This window comes from Papilio machaon, chromosome 8, assembly GCF_912999745.1.
Source record: "Papilio machaon chromosome 8, ilPapMach1.1, whole genome shotgun sequence".
NCBI lineage: Eukaryota > Metazoa > Arthropoda > Insecta > Lepidoptera > Papilionidae > Papilio > Papilio machaon.
The window spans coordinates 4,293,667-4,313,824 of NC_059993.1; the positions used below are offsets into that span (position 1 = coordinate 4,293,667).

General features: G+C 32.8%; 1 protein-coding gene across 1 annotated transcript; it reads right to left on the reverse strand.

The window, feature by feature from the left end:
• Positions 1-864: 864 nt before the first annotated feature.
• Positions 865-14,416, reverse strand: LOC123721195. Its single transcript, XM_045679069.1, has 6 exons — positions 14,165-14,416; positions 13,469-13,498; positions 5,456-5,607; positions 3,971-4,026; positions 2,291-3,349; positions 865-1,115 (listed from the first exon to the last, which is right to left on the reverse strand). The coding sequence occupies exons 1-6, from the start codon at positions 14,258-14,260 to the stop codon at positions 865-867; spliced, it is 1,644 nt and encodes a 547-aa protein (XP_045535025.1). The 5' UTR covers positions 14,261-14,416.
• Positions 14,417-20,158: the final 5,742 nt, after the last annotated feature.

The following is a 20,158-nucleotide window of genomic DNA, read 5'->3' on the forward strand; positions in this document are numbered from 1 at the left end:
ATTTATTATTGGCAATAGAAAATTCTTATACAGCTAGTTATTAATCCGCGCCAATTGTTCTTAGCCGTCTCTAACAATACGCCCTCGAATGAAGTGGTACAATATACAGCCCCTAGCTCTACGAAGCGCAAAACAAAAGCGATCTCTCCAACTTAACTACATTCCGATAATTAATTTAATGTCGGCTACGATATAAATACTATTAACACCTTAGCTGCGGCAAGTAAAATCTTAAACCTTCGTCTGGTGCGGCGGCGGGCCAAAGTGTGCCCCCAATGATTTTTCCGCCAGTGCGTGGCAGGCGTTTCTCGACCCACCAGCATAAGGTTAGATTAAATCGCTATAACTTTGCGAAAACATAATATAGGTGTGTACTTTTTGGACTGTTAGAAAAACCTTGAACCCACCTTCTTTAGAGTTGATTCGCCCCGGGATCTGCCAAACAGGAAATGAGAAATGAACCAGGGAAAGTGGCGGGTCGATATCGACCAGCACCGCACTAGAAAGTATTTTTAGTAGTGATGGAAAGACAAAAATAAGGAGATATCGAAAATAAAATAGAATTGTAGAAAAGAAATGAAAAATAGTTTATTTAATTATTTATTTATGCTTGTCTTTAAAACATTTCGCACAAAGATTTTGTGTGCACATCCTATTTTTTTTTTCTTGAAGGAAAATATCTATTTTTTTCTTGAAGGAAAATATCTATTTTTTTTTTCTTGAAGGAAAATATTTCCTCACTGCTGTCACTATCACTTTTATCTGCCTCGCGAATTAGTTTATTTTACAAAATTTGTATTTTTCTTTTGTTTCCTGCCATCGTGCGTCGTTAATTTTACGAAAAGAAAAAACGCGACGTACAGTTCAGTGAGATGGCTCAACACTAACTAGCGAAGCGGGGCGCTCCGTGCGGTATCGGGTCGCCAACCGCCTGTTGGGACGGCGGGCCGCGATAGACCCCTGCCGCACCGAGTTGATATTTTTCACCGTCAGTGCGTGGTAGGCCGATAAAGGCCTGCCGTGATTTTTTATGAGAAAATCGTTCCGCACCAGTGAGAGGGACATAGTTTTCTTCGTCCGCACCAGCTGAAATTCCGCGGCAGGTCGATCTAGGCCTGATCCGCAGTGAACGTGTTAAACATGTTTCAAGGGAAATAATAGGAAGTAATTTTATATTGAATCGACGAAGAAAAATATTAATTTGAGGGAGTTGCTGTTTTCTATTATATGCGAATTATGGCTATTTGTACTTGCCAGGCGTCGTCATTAATATATACTGATATATTACTTGTATTACTGTATTAAGTATTAGTTCTCACTCAATATATTGTAAAGTGGCACAGTAATAATTTTCAAATACACAAGGAGATACTAATATGTTTTTAAGAAAAAAATATGTTGGTCTGCGCCTGACGTTTAGACATAGCAATATTTTATCAGTGATAATTTCAAGAAAATGGTAGAGATGAAAGGATATATAAAACAATAAAAAGAAACTGCGAAACTATGCAGTTAACACGTAAAAATTCTGTACTTATAGTGATTTGCAATAGCAATATTAAATATTTTGTATTACATTAGGAACTACGAATTTTTCCAGGCGGAATGAGATTATCGAATAAACACTAGGTAGTCTTAAGCTCTTTTAGCTTCTCTTTTTAAATATATATGTACTACTTATATTAGGCTATATGTTTAGTATTCTGAAAATAACTTTGTTTACTTCTATGTTACCTTGATAAAATTCAGAACATTTTTTGCCAACATCAAAACGTTCTCTTGCCTAGAATATTTGATGATCTATTGTGTACATAAACATAATACTATTTTTACTGTAAACAAATTGAACGTGTAATATGCTAGCGAATTTGTGACCTATATATCGACTTTAAGTCCAATCGGATTTCATTAAACACATTCTTGGAACATGTGAGACAATAAATAGGTACACGCAAAATATTAAAATTTCGCTAGTAAATTATTCGCTTTATAATTAGTTAAATTATAGGCGAAAAACAAAATGACAAAATTATATAAATTCATTCAGGTCCAGGATTCCAAATATAAATTCAAAAGCTAAGATATAATTACATTTTAAAGGCACTTAAACTCGACAACGAACTAGATACAATCCTTCCCCTGAATTAAGACAACTGTAGACTTATTATTGGTTAAATTAAAGATAGATGTGATTAGTTATTTTTTCTTATTTATGTAAAGTTAACTAAATCGTTTGTTTTTAAATCTTTTTGTAAACATGAAAAATATCTTACGTACTTTAACAACTTACCAGATGGAATAATGTTCCCATGTTTCTGTTGCGGTTGGTTTTCTGCAGAAATGGTGAAATCGTTCCTGTACTTGTCGTAAGAGGCTTCATAATTGTTTGAATTTATAGTCGATTTGCCGTTCAAATGTTCGTTTTGCGGTGAATATTGTACTTTAATATAATGCTCTGTTGCCGGTGAGTCATCCTCGTTTATTTTATTATTTATTCTTTTACTATCCAATGTTAAGCTTTCAAACTTAGTACCATGATCATTTCGACTATCATTGTCAGTAGATCCATTCATTATAATCTTCTTTATAGTCTTAATTTCTTCTGTTTCGCTCACTTTGTGTTCAGTTACAGATATGTGATTCATTTCTTGTTCATTCTTGTGAAGATCACTGTCACTTATTGAAATAGGTATTGTGCTGTTTTCATGTTTAAAATCTTCATCGTTCTTACCATTGCTACGGAGAAATTTATCAAACGGATCACTGTTTCTTTTCATTTTGAATGGATTTTTTTCATTCAATTTTATTTCACTAGACGGTTCGTGAATCTTTAAATTACTATCACGTACGAAGGGACTATCTTTATTGCTTCGAGGTAATTTTAATGTCTCCGAGTTATATCCGTTCGTATTTCCTGTGTCATTATTATTTGAAAATATAGTACTATGAGGGCCAGAGTCGTTCATTAAAGAGAAATAGGAAGGTGATCTGAGATCCGACTCGTGCTCGTTTTTTATTAAATTATCTTTAAATTTATTTTGTGATCTACTTCTATCTAGGCCTGAAAGCGAGGCTCTTCCATTCGGAACTGGCAGTTTGGAAGCATTGGAATAATTTGACGGTAATGTTGTATAAAAAGGATTCGTCGGATGGAACTGTATTGGTTCTTCTTTAGGCATCACTGATTTAAGATCAGTAGAGTTTAACGAGGCTGGTAAAGAGCTTAGTGATGATGGTTGCTGCAGCGGTGGTCGATACTGCGACGTCTTGGCTGGCCGTATGGTCGCGTAGACTGGAGCTTGCGGTATCGCTACGTCGTTGTTTATTTCCGACAGTAGGTGCGATGATCCTGAAATAAACGAATTCTTTGTAGATTAACTAAATAAATTACTACTTTCATATCTACTTTTAACTACTATTAAGATATAGTTTATGATTTATCAAAGTTTCGGTTTTTAATTTTTTATATAAAAAAAAACAGTTTAAGTCCTGGCCTGATAAAAAAAATAATTGCGACGCATTCCTCGTACGGTCATAACTTTTCAAACAACGAACTGGAGTAACGAATATACGGGGGACGTTAAAACGAGCATTGCTTTCCCATTAGGCGGAGGATGATGCCAGATAATCCGGCCTACGACTGAGGCAGTAATAATCATTGCGAACGTTTAGCTCCCTACTTCAACAAATATTTATTATGTGGATAAAGCAATGCATTAGCAAATCTTTTAATACAAGAATAAATTTTAATTTTGGAACTGACATTGTGGGTCCTAAAGTCGAAAAACTGTACTACAAATAAACTTCACCTATTGCAATCAAGAATTAAGTACTACTTCATTTACTAAAATCAACAAAGTGTAGCCGTGTTAACTTTAAGTGATTCAGGACAGATTCGAATTTTAAAAAGAATCAAGTTAGACGCTGATAAAGTCCATTAAACAAAGTGTTCTTGCTTATGAATACTTACTCTTCAAATCACTGGCTCTACCAATAGACCTTCTTCGAGGCGACATCTCCTTGTCTCTGCCAATAAAGAAAACTTAGATTATGAAAAGTCCTAGTTGCAACTTTAAAATAATTGCGGGGTACGTCGTTTGTTTTTTTAAAGCTCAACTAAGTTTTAATACTCTGTAAAATGTCGGGCGTTCGTAAGCGAGGCAGATTATAAAAGTTTATGACGTGGGCGAAAACAAATTGCCCTGACTGCCATCCGGTGGTCGTTAAAAGTGGCTGGAATTTATAAACGGTTGTCATATTTGTTTCGTGAAACTCTTGCGCCCTTGTGATAAGGAAGTTTACGTCGCTCACTTCAGCGGTTATTCATAATTTTACTGACGTACGCAACTCAGTTGTTTTCTGGGGATTCAATTAACATCAATCTGGTGAAAAATTATATATATTTTTTTCATGTAGAAAAATATCTCTATCTATGTACGGAAATTCATCATACATCTTTATAAAATCATATCTACTTTCCAACAATACATTCATACTTGTATTTGTAAGATCATTATAAATTATTCGAACCACCTTTTCAAAACAGTACACCCTTAAATCAATACCATTTGGTTCCATCATAACGCAAACCTTACATCAGAAATGCATGCACTTGCAGAATTTCATCGTTCATTCCCTTATTCCGACTATTAGCATGACACAAAGGCTGAGCCTCAATCTACGTCAAGCCTAATCTGTGGAACGGGTAGCATTCGATGTTCGTGCGACGCGCGGAAGAGTGATCGGATTAACAGACAACCGTATATCGCAGCGATGCGAGGGCTTTACGTATAAAGGTATGAATACGCTTACAGATAACACCTTGATTGTAGCTTTAAGCTTTCGCATTGTGAGCTACGATTACGATTCATCTGCACATACGTTATACTTACATGGTATTAAGATTTCAAATCTATTAATTTAGTAAGAGTACCTATGTATAAGTACTTCAAGTGGCATATAAATGTCGAAAATTTTATGGGAAAAGGAAAGGCTCGTTAGGCATTGGGTGAACCTTGATCTGAAGTAAATCACCTTTGAATAGAGGTACAGGTAAGTAAAAGAAAACGCATGAGCTGAGAAGGAAGGAGAATTTCTTAAAATTTTATTTAAAATTAGAACTGAACAAAATAATTTGTATTTGTTGGAGTTAAATAATGATGTCGTAGACTGGTAATTCATAAAGTTTATTTGTAATAAGTATTGACCAAAACTCTTTCTTTCTAAATTTCGCTTTCGTTCGTGTCACTTAATAATAAATCATTTAACAAATTAAACGTAATTTGTACTACAATTACGCTTTAAAAATAGAGGATTGGATTTATTAAATACTTATTTAAGGTTTATCATCGTTATGTATTATGAACACACACACATGGTTTTACTGATGCCTTCTTCCTTCATGCGGTCTTGTCATTTGATTTCTCACATGTAAGGAGTTTGTAATTAAACTTACTCATTCAAGCCGAGCCTCAGCACGGGGCCAGCGGAGCGCAGCATGGCGTGGGCGTCGGCGTTGCTCATGGTTCTTGTCGGCTGGCCATTGATAGAGGATATCACATCACCTTCTCTGATACCGCTCAGCGATGCCTTACGACCAGGGTTCACCTGGAATATAAAAAATCATTGAATCACCTTGAGTTACTAAAAATAATAAGTGACTGTGGAAGTTTTCAGATTTGTTTAAGACAATAGAAAGTGAATAAAGAAATTCATAGTTATCTGATCACTAGGTTTAAATATCTAATATCTCGTGTCAAAATTAAAGATATATTTTTAGCTTACTATATGTTAAATTTTTCAATTACCTTTAGATAGATTAATAAACATTTTTAATCAAGTACAATCAATGGAAGAAGAACAGATATTTCCAGGAAATAAAAACAGCAGAATTGTAATGTTTAATTTGTTTCTTCAAGTCGCCAGCGATATTCTGTTACTAGTAAAAGTGTGAGTAGTTGTTAAAGGCGCTTTATTTAAGTCGACAGTACTGTTCTATCGTTGACAGCATCTATAATATTAATTAAAACATAGTCTTATATACTCCGAAAAAAAATGTAATTTCGCATGCTTTCTTATTATCTTAGCGGGAAACTTTTGCGTTAGCTTTTTATTTGCACCAATCTTATTTAATAACTTAGTTGTTCCGAAATTATAATTTATTACATTGATGAGTTTTAACTGACTGTAGCCCAAGCTGCTTGTTCTTTTGCTTCTCAACAGATACAAGCAATCATTTGATTAATATTAATGATATGCACTTACAAATTGCAATTTCGGTACCTAACGGATTTCTGGAAAAATCTTTTTATTTCCGTCGAATTATAACGAAACAGAAATTCAAGGAAAGACGTTGTAATTAATTATTCTGAAAAGTTTTTTCAACAGATTGTAATCTCGACACATTTTTCTAATTTTTCCTCGCTGAAATGTAAACGATGAAAAATGGCTGCAAGATTAAAGGGGAGGGCTAGCGCCGGGCAAAACGAGGGCAACTCTTTATTTTTTTATGTTAAATAAGAAAATTAAATGATTTTAAACATATACATAATTGTATGTAATAATTTCATACACCGTTCAATTACGCTTTTCTCGTTGCATATTAATAATCCACGTTAATTAAAAGTTTATTAATGCATATGTTACTGCGGAAATCCAGCTTTCTACTGACGTGAAAAATATTAAAACTAACATGACAGTAATTAAGCATATCTAACTCAAACGAAACCTTTAGCTTCATATGTACTTCAACATATTATTACTGTATACACAAATCTAAAATTTTTAATCTGTCATCAGTTTTACTATTTCCATTAACAAGTCAACATCAATAATTCTAAATGCTATCTAGAGTAACCTCTCATAATGTTAACAATAAAACTCAAAATACAAATGAATAAAGAAACCCCTTTTTATTAAGTTCGGTTAAGAATTTAAAGTTACAAACCGTATTTGTTTCCCGCCTCCTCGCTGAAGGTGAACAAAACTTCAACATGCTTCCTTCCAGTACGCACCAAACTACTACACACTCACACACTCAAAAACAAACATCTAATTACTATGTTTAATATTGCAAGAACATCTCAACATGTTAATCTAAAACTCAAATAAAAAAGCATCGAAATTATGGCGGACAATTCAACCGAACCGAACGAAGAAATTCAAAAACAAATTACGCGCACAAATAACTGGCACAAAAGTAATCCCATTGAAAAAAAAAACCGTTGACAAAAATTGGAGAGATTACTTAATTGCTTATTTTTAATACAGATCATTCGTCTGCGTGAAAGCCAAGGACGATACTAAACTCAGGAGTCAAGCAAGCGGTGTCAGAGCCAATTTCATCGGAACATTATAAGGGCATTATTCGAATATGCATGCGCCGTGAGCACATAGCTATTGTTATGTCAGGGCTAGTGGCCCGCTACGAATATTAATGTTGAAGGCGAGGAGCGGTCGCGCCCCTGGATTGAAGTGTTAGAGCCTACTCAACTACTTAAACGGCCATTGAACTTGTGTAATGGATAAAAAATATTTTATGAAATATGATTTTTAATTAATTTTTGTCACAAATTTATCTAAATTTCTAGAATAATACTCAAAACAATATTGTCTGATAGTTTTGTTGTACATAATTTGTACTCCACATTATTTGTATGATTGGAAATATAAATTCTCAAATTGTATGTTATATCTTATGAATGTGTAAAGAACGTCATGTTACTGTTCGAATCATATTTCTAGTGTATAAAAATTATATTCAATGTAGTTCACATAACACAATTATAAAAAGTAGGAAGATTTATACAGCGTCCGACACCCACGTACTCCTGTTTACGACGGCCGTATCATTTAAAACAACATCAGGTGCGTCTGGCGTATAAAATACAACCGCTATGGAACGCAATAAAATATAAATTATTTTATTTATAGGCCATTGAGTATGTTTATTATAACGTCATTACTACGCCATAAAACTAGCGAGAACAAAAACACATTCGAAATTCGAATCTTACAAACCAGACATAAACAAAGTACAAAATAGAAAAGAGATTTTTGAAAAACCTTCTCTGCCAATAGGAGTGCATAAAAGCACCACAACGCGAACGAGAGCAAGTCACGAGGAGAGATGAATATGGAAAAGAAAAGGCCATAAAGGAAATTCAAATTGTAAAAGGGCATTGTTCAAAGTGTAAGTCGGTGGGGAAAAGCTTAAGCGTGTAGGAAATGCAGGTGCATAGTTATATATTAACGTCGGTTCTAGTTTAAGACCGCTCTATGCTTGAGTAATTACGAAAAACTGTGCAACGACTGCAGAATAAAGACCACAAAATTTAAGTATTTCACTTGTTTTTTTTATAGTGGACTCCACTAAAAATTATCGGCACTTCTACCATATCAAATTAAATTAAATGTCAATAACCCCTTAGTAAAAACAAAGTACTTACCTACGCATTCACTTTATTTTACCGACGTAAACGTCTAAAAAAAGGTTAAAACCGTTTTTAAAAATTCTTCGAAAGCACACGAAATTACATGACATTGAACATAAGAACTTTTACTAATAGAATAATTAATAATAGCGTGTATTCATTTAAAATATCTGCACTGCTCGTTTGTGTGGCATTAAATACCAGTTTAAGAAGGCACATCATTGTTCGGATGTACCAAATAAATTACAGTAATCGAAGCTCAATCACTTCTGGTCTTTTGAAGTCCGCGGTATTTCAGTATTCTATACACGCATTCTACGTGACTTAATACAGCTCACGAAGCCGTGTTGTTTACCACCAACTCTGGTGACAAGTTTAACTAAGCTTTTACATACACAGAATCATTTGAACTGAAACAGTAATATACTACAATAATTCATTAAATGGCATTTAATACCATTATTATTTAATGCCATAATTAATAGGCATTAAATGGTTATATTTTACTATTACACACTAATTTTTTTATTACTTGTAAAGCTTTATTTGCAAGAAATGGTTATATCAAATTTTATTTTGATAGAAATGTAACTACATATACGTGCGATACTAACTTATATTGGCTTACATACGACAAAGCATCTCAATATGCAGTCAAGTGGGGAGTGAAGCGCAGAAGCTCGCAACTAAGAAACCAATGACGCGAAGGTATAGGACGCCTCGAAGATTTCACTTTGTATTCAACAATTTTATAGATCCTTTAACATATTTCTCAAATAAAATTTAAGAACATTTAGAATCAAATTACTTTGAAATCTGCAGCTGCTATAAAATTGATATATATAGGTAACTTCTTTTAAATTGAATAAAATTTCAATAACTTCTTTAAGAATCAAGTATAATATTTTCTTTTTTTATGATTACTCTTAAATCTATTGTATTGTATAATATAACATTATAAATGAAAGAAAAAATAAATTAATATTTTAGTTTTATTTGCGAAAGAATAATTAGAAAAGACTGACAAGGAATAATATAACTAAAGTTTTAGGAAATCTCTTTAAAGACAAGATAGGCCACATGCAGTAGTCCCAGCCTTTTAACTAACAAACATTATAAATTAGCGCAAAAGAGTGAGACAGACGGATCAGTATCGTGCCTAACGCATATCCGCAATTTCTATTTTAGCCTTTTCTTATTTCATAAAAAAAAAACACTTTTTTAAAAACCATTTTTATTCTAAGGTAGTGTCTAAAAGAAAAAAATGAAGAAAATCTCTGTATAAAACACACCGTTATCCCTGTCATTATCTTTGGCAAAAGGGATTTTGCTCTCAGAAACGGTTAATCAAATGTTAAGTGGTTTAGTGCGATATTAAAGAAAACATTACAGCATTAAAACAAATAAATCTATAGCAGATTCTGACGGTCTTCTAACAAAATCGCATACTTATGATATTCCTATTTACATTATTTGGGAAAAGAGAAATAATAGTATATTATACAATCTAGTATCTTGTAAAGTAAAAAAATATATAAAGTACAATGGCAAACAAAAGCCTCAGGAGAGTAAACATATTAATCATTTGGGCGGACTTTTAGACAACGAACAAACAACTCGGCAAACTGTTTACATACATCGAGGCACATGGATTGAATAACTATGGCTTTAGGAAGCGGGAAGGAAACTTAAAAAGCTTGCATGTTTTTGTTAACATTAATATCTATATCTATCTATACAATTAATAAAATTGGAGTATCTGTATAATATAATATAGAAAAAACTTGAGAGGTGTCAAGGGACATCCGGATGGAACGAAGTTCCTTTCAATTAATTAGTGAAGGAACCAATGTTTATTCTATGTATAAAAAACTTAAGTCTTCACAAGAAGCACATTTTATTTCTATGGATTTTTGTTATATATTGTCACGTCATTGCCATGGTGATATAGCAAAAAGTGTCGTGACAACTTTTCGTAAGAATTTTTTCCGTCTAGCCCCCTTTCACAACGCGCGATAAGGAACTTCGTTCCAAAAATTAATTTCTTTTTGTAACTTTTGTCTGTCTGTAAAGCCGCGGTTGTTCATTTGTTCCAGATAATCTCCAAAACGGCTGGCTCGATTTTGAATGGACTTAGACGGAAAGGAAGCTGATGCATGCTGGTATGAGGGTTACTTTTTTTCTGCCTTGACGATGTCGCAGGAAACCGCTATTAAAAGATATATACACATCTGTATATACATACATATACACAATAGACGTACATATATCGGCATTCAATAGTAAAACACGTACACAGCCAGTTGTCAGTTAGTCAAAATTGAGTAAACTACAGATTATAAGTAAAAATTATTTACCAATATAATCTAGGTGCCCTTAGAAATACTGAATAATTAATTACTGGCTCCCCTTTTACACTTTTTCGTCGAAGTGTACTTTTAAATTATTTACTGCAAAATTGTGTTGATACAAAAAAGTAAAAGAGAGGCGAGACTTCTCGCCTGTTAATAACTGCAACATAAGAAAATGAGAAAAACGTTTATCAAGCCATTTTACGCATGACTTTTTTTTTGTTACGTAGAAATAAACTGTACTCATCACCTTGCAGTAAAGATACATTTTGAAAAAGTTAGAACTAGTTGAATGTATGCAAAAAATTGTTCTGTTTTATAATCTAAGTTAATTACACAGTGTAATATGCATACTCACTTTTCTCTCCATCTAAGTAATAATACAGACTTGTTCTAAAATGATAACATTAATAAAAAAACAGAAAATAAAAACAATGGTAGCTCGTTAGAGAGTTATGAATGTTGATGAATGAACGAGAAAACAGAGAGATTTTATTGCGAACCCTAAAATTCTTTCAATAACAGCGGCTGTTTTGATAAAAAAAAAACATGCAGTTATTCCGATGGTTAAATTTCCGAATAAATTCTTAAACTCCAACAAGTCAAAAAATATTCAATCGTTCACGTAGTGTCCGAAAGTAACAGTGTTTGAAAGAAGGACTTAAATTAATTCCAAGGTATACCAGTATTTTTGAATGTATAATGAAAGGACAAAAATTTAATAAAAAGATATACATTACGTAAACACAGGGATTTCAAAAGAATCTTACACGCTTTTCCAAAGTCGTAGTAGTAACAAAATGATTTTCAGCAAAATTATACGCTCGCAAGAAAATAAAAGGTGGAAGCTGGCAGCCCGCTGGTCGCAGTTCTCTCGCAATTACATCGTTAATTGCTGTTACGTAGCAAAATAAGAGCGCGCTCGTTTCCCTTCTAAAGCCATTTTCATTATGATCCAGTTTCAACTATAGGATGTATCAAGCCATGACTTACATGTGAAAGCTATTACGTACAAGTCGTTTGGTGATTTCTGTATTTTCATAAAGTTATTGTGATCCTTTTAAAAAAAATACGACCAATGAACAAAACCTTTCTAGTGGTGGTAAAAAATCTAATTTGTATGTCAGCAAAACAGTTATCATATAAAAAGAAAAGGGAATAAATGTTATTTAATCGTAACATGTAAACTCCAAAATGTATCAAATTTCAAATACAAATTTAACTTAATGGTAAACTTAGCTGACGCGGTGGCATATCAGTAGCACAGTCAAGCAAAACTTTGAGTAACTTGAACGGCCGTAAATAGCGACGTCGTCCTTCCAACTCGCCGCACCATCTTAGATATTACTGGCCTAGTTGCCATTATACATAGATGTAATTATTGCATTAAACAATAAATATATACTATTCTCCCATTATACATGTACATGTAATACATGTATACATATACATATACATATATAATACATGAAAGTACGTGTTCATAATTTTGTTTTGTATACTTCTAAAGTTCTTATCCTCGCTTAATCAGTTAAAAGACTTGTTAAGTTGTCACTTAAGAGACATTAAGAGACTATTTTATTCAATGTTTTTAAAAAAAATATATGTCAATAGACGAATAACTAAGATATTTTCAATTTGGAAACAATTTTATTCAGCGAACATAAACCAGACTACAACAGCTACTGGAAAGAAACGTGGCGAAAAATGTTTCGTACCTATTCATAATGAAAGGAAGCAGATGCGCGTATTATTTTTTACACAACGGAAATAATACAAATGGTGCCTCTTTAATTTATAGAACTTGTTTGACTTTCATTATTATATTTTATATATATTTTTAGTACTGCACCTAATTTAAGCGCTAAATAATGTTTTAATTACGAAAGAAAGTCCGTCTTTAGCACCAAATTCTTTGTTTCACTTGAAATAAATATCATATTTTATCCGACTGACAGGTGGTTACTGTTGTTAAATAATATTAAACAAATACTATAATAAAACCAACATACTATATAATATTAATAAAACTCAGGAGGTGGGTAAATCCTAGAAGTGCTGTAATATAAAAAATTGTGTCTCTCAAAGCGAGAGTGCTTACATTGCGTATAACTCGTATAAATACTGAACTTACAAAATACTGTGAACCTGAAAGAGCACCCTTTTAACATTTGTATTTATTTATTATTTTATTTTTATATACATACTAGTAGTCGCCCGCGACTCCGTCCACGCGAAATTAAAAACAAACGTAATAAGTAGCCTCTGTGTTCTTCCAGACTATGTTCTACAGTGGTGCCAAATTTCATCAAGATCCGTTGACCCGTTTTCGGGGATACCTTCAAACAAACATCCATCCATCCATCCATCCATCCATGCATCCATCCACCTAAACTTTTGCATATATAATATTATTAAGATTACTGAGATTAAAAGAATATGGTTTTTATTAGAAAAAAATCTTAGGAATACGTAGCATTGTACATATTTTCAATTAATGCTTCATAGCCCATTTTATTTTATGGATAACAAGAATGTAAGAAAGCGAAATCATTATATTTTCTATCATTATTAACATTGTTAGTTTTGCGACTTGTAATAAGACACAATGTACATACACAGTCGACATAGGGCGACCTTGTTAGTTGGTTAATTGATCATTTACAACAGTCCAGCTGTACTCACATTGAGTGCACGTTCGGGATAGCTATAACTCTGCGGAGAGAAAAAAAAATCCTCAATTACGATAGCAATTGTAACACATTTATTTTTAATTTCGATTCAACGCGAGATTTGAGTAAAGGAACAGAAATAACATTTAATGTGTCATGAATACATTCACGATCCTATTGTTTGCGATTTTCGTTTATCTGTTACAATTCTATTTTTAGATTTGAAATCATCGGAGCCATTTTACTTTTGACTTCATGGCCCTTCATTACTAATTTGTTTTTGATAACAACACAAGTTCGACGAAAAGTTCCGCCTTTTTTGCAAATGGATACAAGCCTATCTGGTCGTAGCAAAAGTGGAACTAAAGTACAATAGCTCACAGCAGTGCAATGTCAAAAATTTATGTAAGATCCTTGTACTGTACTGTACTATCATATCCTGACTAGTGTTTCACTTTCTATGCCTAAGTAGATTTTCTGAACTGTTATAACAGCACATTTTTCATTGGACCAAAGAAGTTTGTCAGACTACAGAGTTACATAATTATTTAATTCAATAATCAAGTTCATTAAAGAACCATACAGGTGCATACATTCTCCAAAGAGGCGAACAATAAGTTCGTTTCATTTTACGTGATAAAACGAATATTGGAATATAAATATGAAGCTATAAGCTCTATGTCTGCGGTACATTATTATGCAAACGTACCCTCGATATCCTGAGCGGCTGGTTGTGATCCGCGCCGCCGTGCATACGGAAGCCCCAAGGCGCGCCGCCCGTCAGTTCCACCTCTTTCGTTGTCATCGTCGATTTTTCACTCCATTGCTCGCTCAACGCAATCCTCGATCCTACACTACCACGGCTTCTTCAATGTTTATCAAACAAACGTTTGAAATATTTGGAAGCTCATTTTATTATCTATCGTTTTATGCTTTTGCAAGGAATGTAAAGAACGAGATGGTTTGTGGAACCTGGAACAAATATAAAATTATTTTAGTAAAAACTCCTATGTTAAAAAGTAAAGTAAAGTCTACCAAACCTGGACTATTCCGCAAGTGGTTGACTATGGCCTAGTCACTAACCTAACCAACCCTCTTTTTTATATTGAAAAAGTTAGCGCTTGACCACGATTTCACCCGATGAGGTGAAAATGTGGTCTAAAGATGGTACGCGCTAGCTTTGTAGATGCCTATTCACTCTACTCTTGAAGGCCCCCCCATCGTACTTGGACGGAAAAACTGACGCCGGCAACTTATTCCAATCCTTAGCAGTACGCACAAGGAACGATGATTCAAACTTTTTCGTTCGAACGCGCGGCACGTCTACTGCATAAGGATGGATTCCAGCCGTATGTATGAACGTCCGATGGTAGAAAGGTGATGGTGGAATTATATCGTGTAATTCCTGCGCACACTCCCCAAAATGCAGCCTGTAAAATACCGAGAGACTAGCCACTCTACGCCTGTGCTTAAGACTGATTAAATTTAGGTCTTGGTTACCGAACAACTTTTTGGCTCGCCTCTCCACTGAATCTAGTGCCGCGAGTTGGTACTTTGCTGCGCCTGCACAGATATGACAGCAGTACTCCACACATGGCCGGATCTGTGCTTTGTACAGGGTCAAAAGCTGTCCCGGTGTAAAGTACCGCCGTACCTTTGAAAGGACTCCAAGTTTCTTAGGGTGGGCTCCGAGCCCTTCGGTGGAGTTGATGATGATAATAAAAAATTGCAAGCAGTTATTACATTAACGATAATGACTGCCAAGTTTCTGTATATCGTTGGTATTAAGTACAAGACCTACAAGCTCATAAAGGAGAGAAAAATAAAACAGTGAAAAATAAATTAAATTCTGTCGTTCGTTTTATAAATTTGCTTGGTTTCCATCATTATAAATTAATTTATTCTTTTCGGATATAAACATATAAACCATTGAATAGTTAATTAATACTGCACATAATTTCAGTAATTACATGTACAAGAAGTTCAGTGCAAATTGACCTCTCACTGGCTGGCTCCGATATCTTCTATTAAGCTATTCTAAAGTTCCGTGGTCAAGTTATAAAGTTTGACTTCCCCTGCAGCTCTTTGATAGACACGACTGTAAACTGATTCGATATTAAATCCAGCGCGCATATATTTTCAATATCTTTAATAAATTTGTATTGAAAATATTAAATAATATTAGAAATGATTAGAGCGTAGATCGAATTAAAAGCGAATTTAGGATCAATGCCTAATTTATTTATTCACTTGACCTTTGATGTTATTACACTAGATACAAGGAAAAATTTATCGATAAAATTTGTAAATATTATCTATAAAATTTTATTTTCAACTTTACGAGGTGTTACTTTACTGGTTTAATATCTAATAAACACCGATAATAAATTAGATATCTAAAAACAGTTGAGAAGTGTCGAAGATAACTTGATATGAGGTTAGAGTTTTTTCGACAAAATGATTACATACAGCAATGTGAAGTTTAATCAGCTAATGTTACCGTGGATCACTGTTAAAATCTCAAGTAAGCTACGATAACAATTTCAACCTGGCATTTGATACAGTGAAAATCATTATATACGACATTATAGATATATTCTCAATAAATTACAGTATCACAAAATATTTAAGTAATAAAATACTTCAAAAAACCCAACAAGAAAATACAGCAGTTTCTATTAATAGTTTAAACCATCATTAAATCAACATTGTATTGAATGAAAGTTCTGTAAATGTTACGTTAATTGCTAGCATATAAGAGCGCATCGAGGTAAAGAGGAGCGTAAACTGAAGATAATTTGAGCTGGCGCGAGCTGTACTACGGTAGAATTATTTTCAGGCTATGATGTCGACTGGCATCCGAAGCGAAGGTCGTTGCTAACGTGCAATATTGAATCATGACCTACAACAGATACTTCGCTATGAGTTAAACAAATCATTTATAAATATTTCCTGTATACTGTTGAATATTTTAAAATTAGATCCTAAATATTTAAAAAAAATTGATGTGTTCTAATAAAATTATGTAAGATGTAGGAGTTCAATTTACTATAATTAACTAAATAATAATACTATTATGTAACTAAATAATAATGCGTAGTAAAATTAAAATAATGTAGTACAATAAAGCTTGCAAAACTTAGTTCGCTTACATGCTTTAAAGGTAAAAGCCTACTTATAGAGTACGAAGGCACTTGATTATTAATCGGATCAGTCACAAAATTACCATAACAAGAGTGACTTACATTGTCTACGCTGCAAAGGTGGTAGAGAATTTAGCAATACTTATACTGTAAAGTATCAGAGGGAAAATTTTCAAACGTTTTCGAATAAACACATTTAATTGTTAAATTATATTTTATGATATTTTTAATTATTATTGATATTATGATCTCGTGTTCGTGTTCAAACTGCAACAGCGAATTTATTTAACCATAGGTAATTTATTTACAATTTATTCATCAACATAGTCCAGTATGTAATTAAGCTGTGCTTGAACTATTTGTTTTTTTTTTATTTTGTACATTAACTCGTAAAATATTTCATTGAATGTGAAGCTGAATAAATAAAATACCCTCGAGGAAAATTTGCACACTTGCAGAATTTATGAACGTCGCGCAACTAAATATATTACCATTTGCAGATTACTGGAACATTTTATGAGAGAGGATATTTGGAAAATAAAATATTACTTTATTTACTGTGAACAATACTACACTTATTGTAAATATAGCACTTATAAAGAATATTGTAAAAATAAATATTTTAGTCGATTAGTTTTAAAATGTAAAAAAAAAACATTGAAAATTATTTTGTTTATCAAACGACAGCATCGAAAACTAGTGAACAACAACGTAGTTCAAGTTATTCAAGATAAAAATCATCTAAAATGTAGTCGAAACTATTTTTATAAGTAGTACTAGCTTTTTCCCGCGACTCCGTCCGCGCGGAATAAAAAAAAATAGAAAACGAGGTAAAAATTATCCTATGTCCGTTTCCTGGTTCTAAGCTACCTGCCCACCAATTTTCAGTCAAATCGATTCAGCCGTTCTTGAGTTATAAATGGTGTAACTAACACAACTTTCTTTTATATATATAGATATCAACTGATGACCACGAAATACATTTAAAGAACAAATCGATGTTTTTGAATTGAAATTCAAGTGAGCCATAACTCATAAACCAAACATTTTCCAAAACCATAATTTATTTCGCTTGCAGCCGTGCGTGAAATGAATAACGTAACATTTTATATTTCCAACTGTTCCGTCGCTAAATGCGCAAGCTATTTGAGCAGAATGCATTTAGTAGTGCGACAAACATAAATTCAACACCAAATGCGAGGCTCCGTTAGCGAAGCATTTCTCTTCTCAGAAATTTTTATATTAAAATAATAATTAGCAGACGCGATCGACGACTAATTTTGTCATTTTGAAGAATTCTTTAAAAGAGAAGATAATATTTTCGTATTGCTTCAATCATTAAAATAATAGAATCATCACTATATCATAAAGCTTGGATTTCATTTATTTTTGTAAGTTATAATTCCATAAAAGCCGATTGCTTGGATGATCCACAAACGAATCTGCAAGCTTTTCATTTAATCCTTTACTGTCGACTGGGTGTTTTTTTATCACAAATTAATTGACTATGATAATTTTTTTGACTATGTTTATCTCGATTTTAAAATAGAACATCAAAATTTATTTTAAGGGACGATGAACACATAAACAAAAAAGTAATGAGATTGAATGTGGATGGCTATAAAGATAGAGGAAGACCAAATAAAGTATGGATGGATTGTGTGAAAGAGGATATGCGTAAGAAGGGGGTAAATTCAGATATGACGGCTGATAGAGATGTATGGAGGAGTAGTACATACTGTGCCGACCCTCCATAGGGCTAAGGGTAGGTTGATGAAGAACTGATAGAAGTGCTTCCTATAGGTAAAAGATTTTATTTTTTTGAATTAATCTAAAGCAAATAATGAAATATTTCCTTTGTATAATATTAGTGAAGACACGAGAAATAGCTATAGTTACTTAATCTACATATTCTGGACCGTCTACATTCAAAGACGAGTACAAAGTGCGAGTGGATCAAACATAGAATGTGTTTGTTTGTGCCGTAATAGACATGCGTCAAGACGTCAGTTAAAATAATACCACCAGCTTTTAATAGAACCAACGGAGATGAATCATGCAGTATTACGCTAATCGATGTTAAATATAACTGCGACGTTGTTGTTTGTATATTATGTACTGTCGTTTATATAAGCTACTTATCTAAAATGACACTATTTTTATCTTCGTATATAGATAATTAAAGCTTTTCCTATAAAAAATAAATGATATTAGAGTACAATTGATAAATAGAAATGGGGACTCACGAAGGAGCATGTTGCGGCAATCGTGATTAATTAATCGACCCTTAAATTCATTCACATCAGCAGAAAGTATACCGTTTTCCTCATTTAATCTTTGTTTCGATAGAAAAAAGGTACACTTTTGTATCACTTCGATTCATTAGACACAACTAAAAATTTAATTTCTATATTTTGAATCATTATTTTGTTACAAATGTCATTAGTAAATAACGCCAGTAAAGAACGACAGTTTTAAGGTACCGATTACAAAAGGAAGAAAAAGGTAAAGATGTTAACAGTACTTCTCCTTAAAAGCAAAAAACAAAACATGAATACCAATATGTACATATGTACCAAAGTATATATCAACTTATTTAAATAAAATTACTGTATTTTGAGAACTTTGGTACTTATTAATAGGTTAAGAGTCAATAAGCCTAAAATGATTAGCAACATTTCAGCAAAGTTCCGTTTGGTAAATACTTTTTATTCCCAAACAACTTCATTAATAATATTTCGATAGTTATGAGAAATATGTTGGTATAATGTGTAATACTTTTTATTAACTGACATAATTTAATCAACACAGACACAGCTTGCAAATGACGTGCTTCTTATATCTGTTTGTAGGAAATTAAAGCAATTTTTCTCTCATGCAAATCGCAGGCAAATGAATTGTCTGTGAATTCTTTATGAACGGAGATAATACTCTAAAAGAATAACTCAAAAGACGTGACACCTCTTTTCATTACAATACTTCGAAGAAATGCGCTATTATTTTCTTCTTGTAGCTAAATGCTTCCTTGTAAAGTAAAAAAAAACTTTTTTGTAGTTCATTTACTACCGCACACAGAGTTTTATAATAATTAGTTAGGAAAATGATTTGTTTAGATAGGTTTATTGTACTATGCACACTAAGTGGCTCCCTTAATGAACATAAAACTACTGTGACGTAGTTAAATAATTCAGAATGATATAAAACGATGTTTTTATTAATAAATCCATTAGGTTTAATACTAAATAGCTTTTGCCCGTGAATTTAAAAGAAGTATAACAAGTACAATATTCAAGATAGTTGTACTTTTATATTTGCCAAATTTCACACAGAACCGTTTTTGTTAGTTAGTAGTTTTTGAGTTACCTGCTAACAAACATCCGTCCATCCATCATAACTTTCGAATTTATAATAAGTATAAGTAAGAAGTAAAAAGGCGAAGTACAGTTTCTATATGAAGAATGAAAAGTTAAAGAAGTTCATATTCAGTTACTCATAAATAGAATAACTGAATATGAACTTCAACTTTTCAACAACACAAAGACGTCCGGCTTCATTAGCCT

What these genes read in the sequence shown, in the direction of transcription:
- LOC123721195 (XM_045679069.1), bottom strand. Translation starts at nt 14,260, where the DNA reads ATGACAACGAAAGAGGTGGAACTGACGGGCGGCGCGCCTTGGGGCTTC. An exon ending in AGCCGCTCAGGATATCGAGG is followed by an intron (nt 13,499 to 14,164) that starts GTACGTTTGCAT and finishes TTCTCTCCGCAG; the next exon opens with AGTTATAGCTATCCCGAACG. An exon ending in ATCCCGAACGTGCACTCAAT is followed by an intron (nt 5,608 to 13,468) that starts GTGAGTACAGCT and finishes TTTATATTCCAG; the next exon opens with GTGAACCCTGGTCGTAAGGC.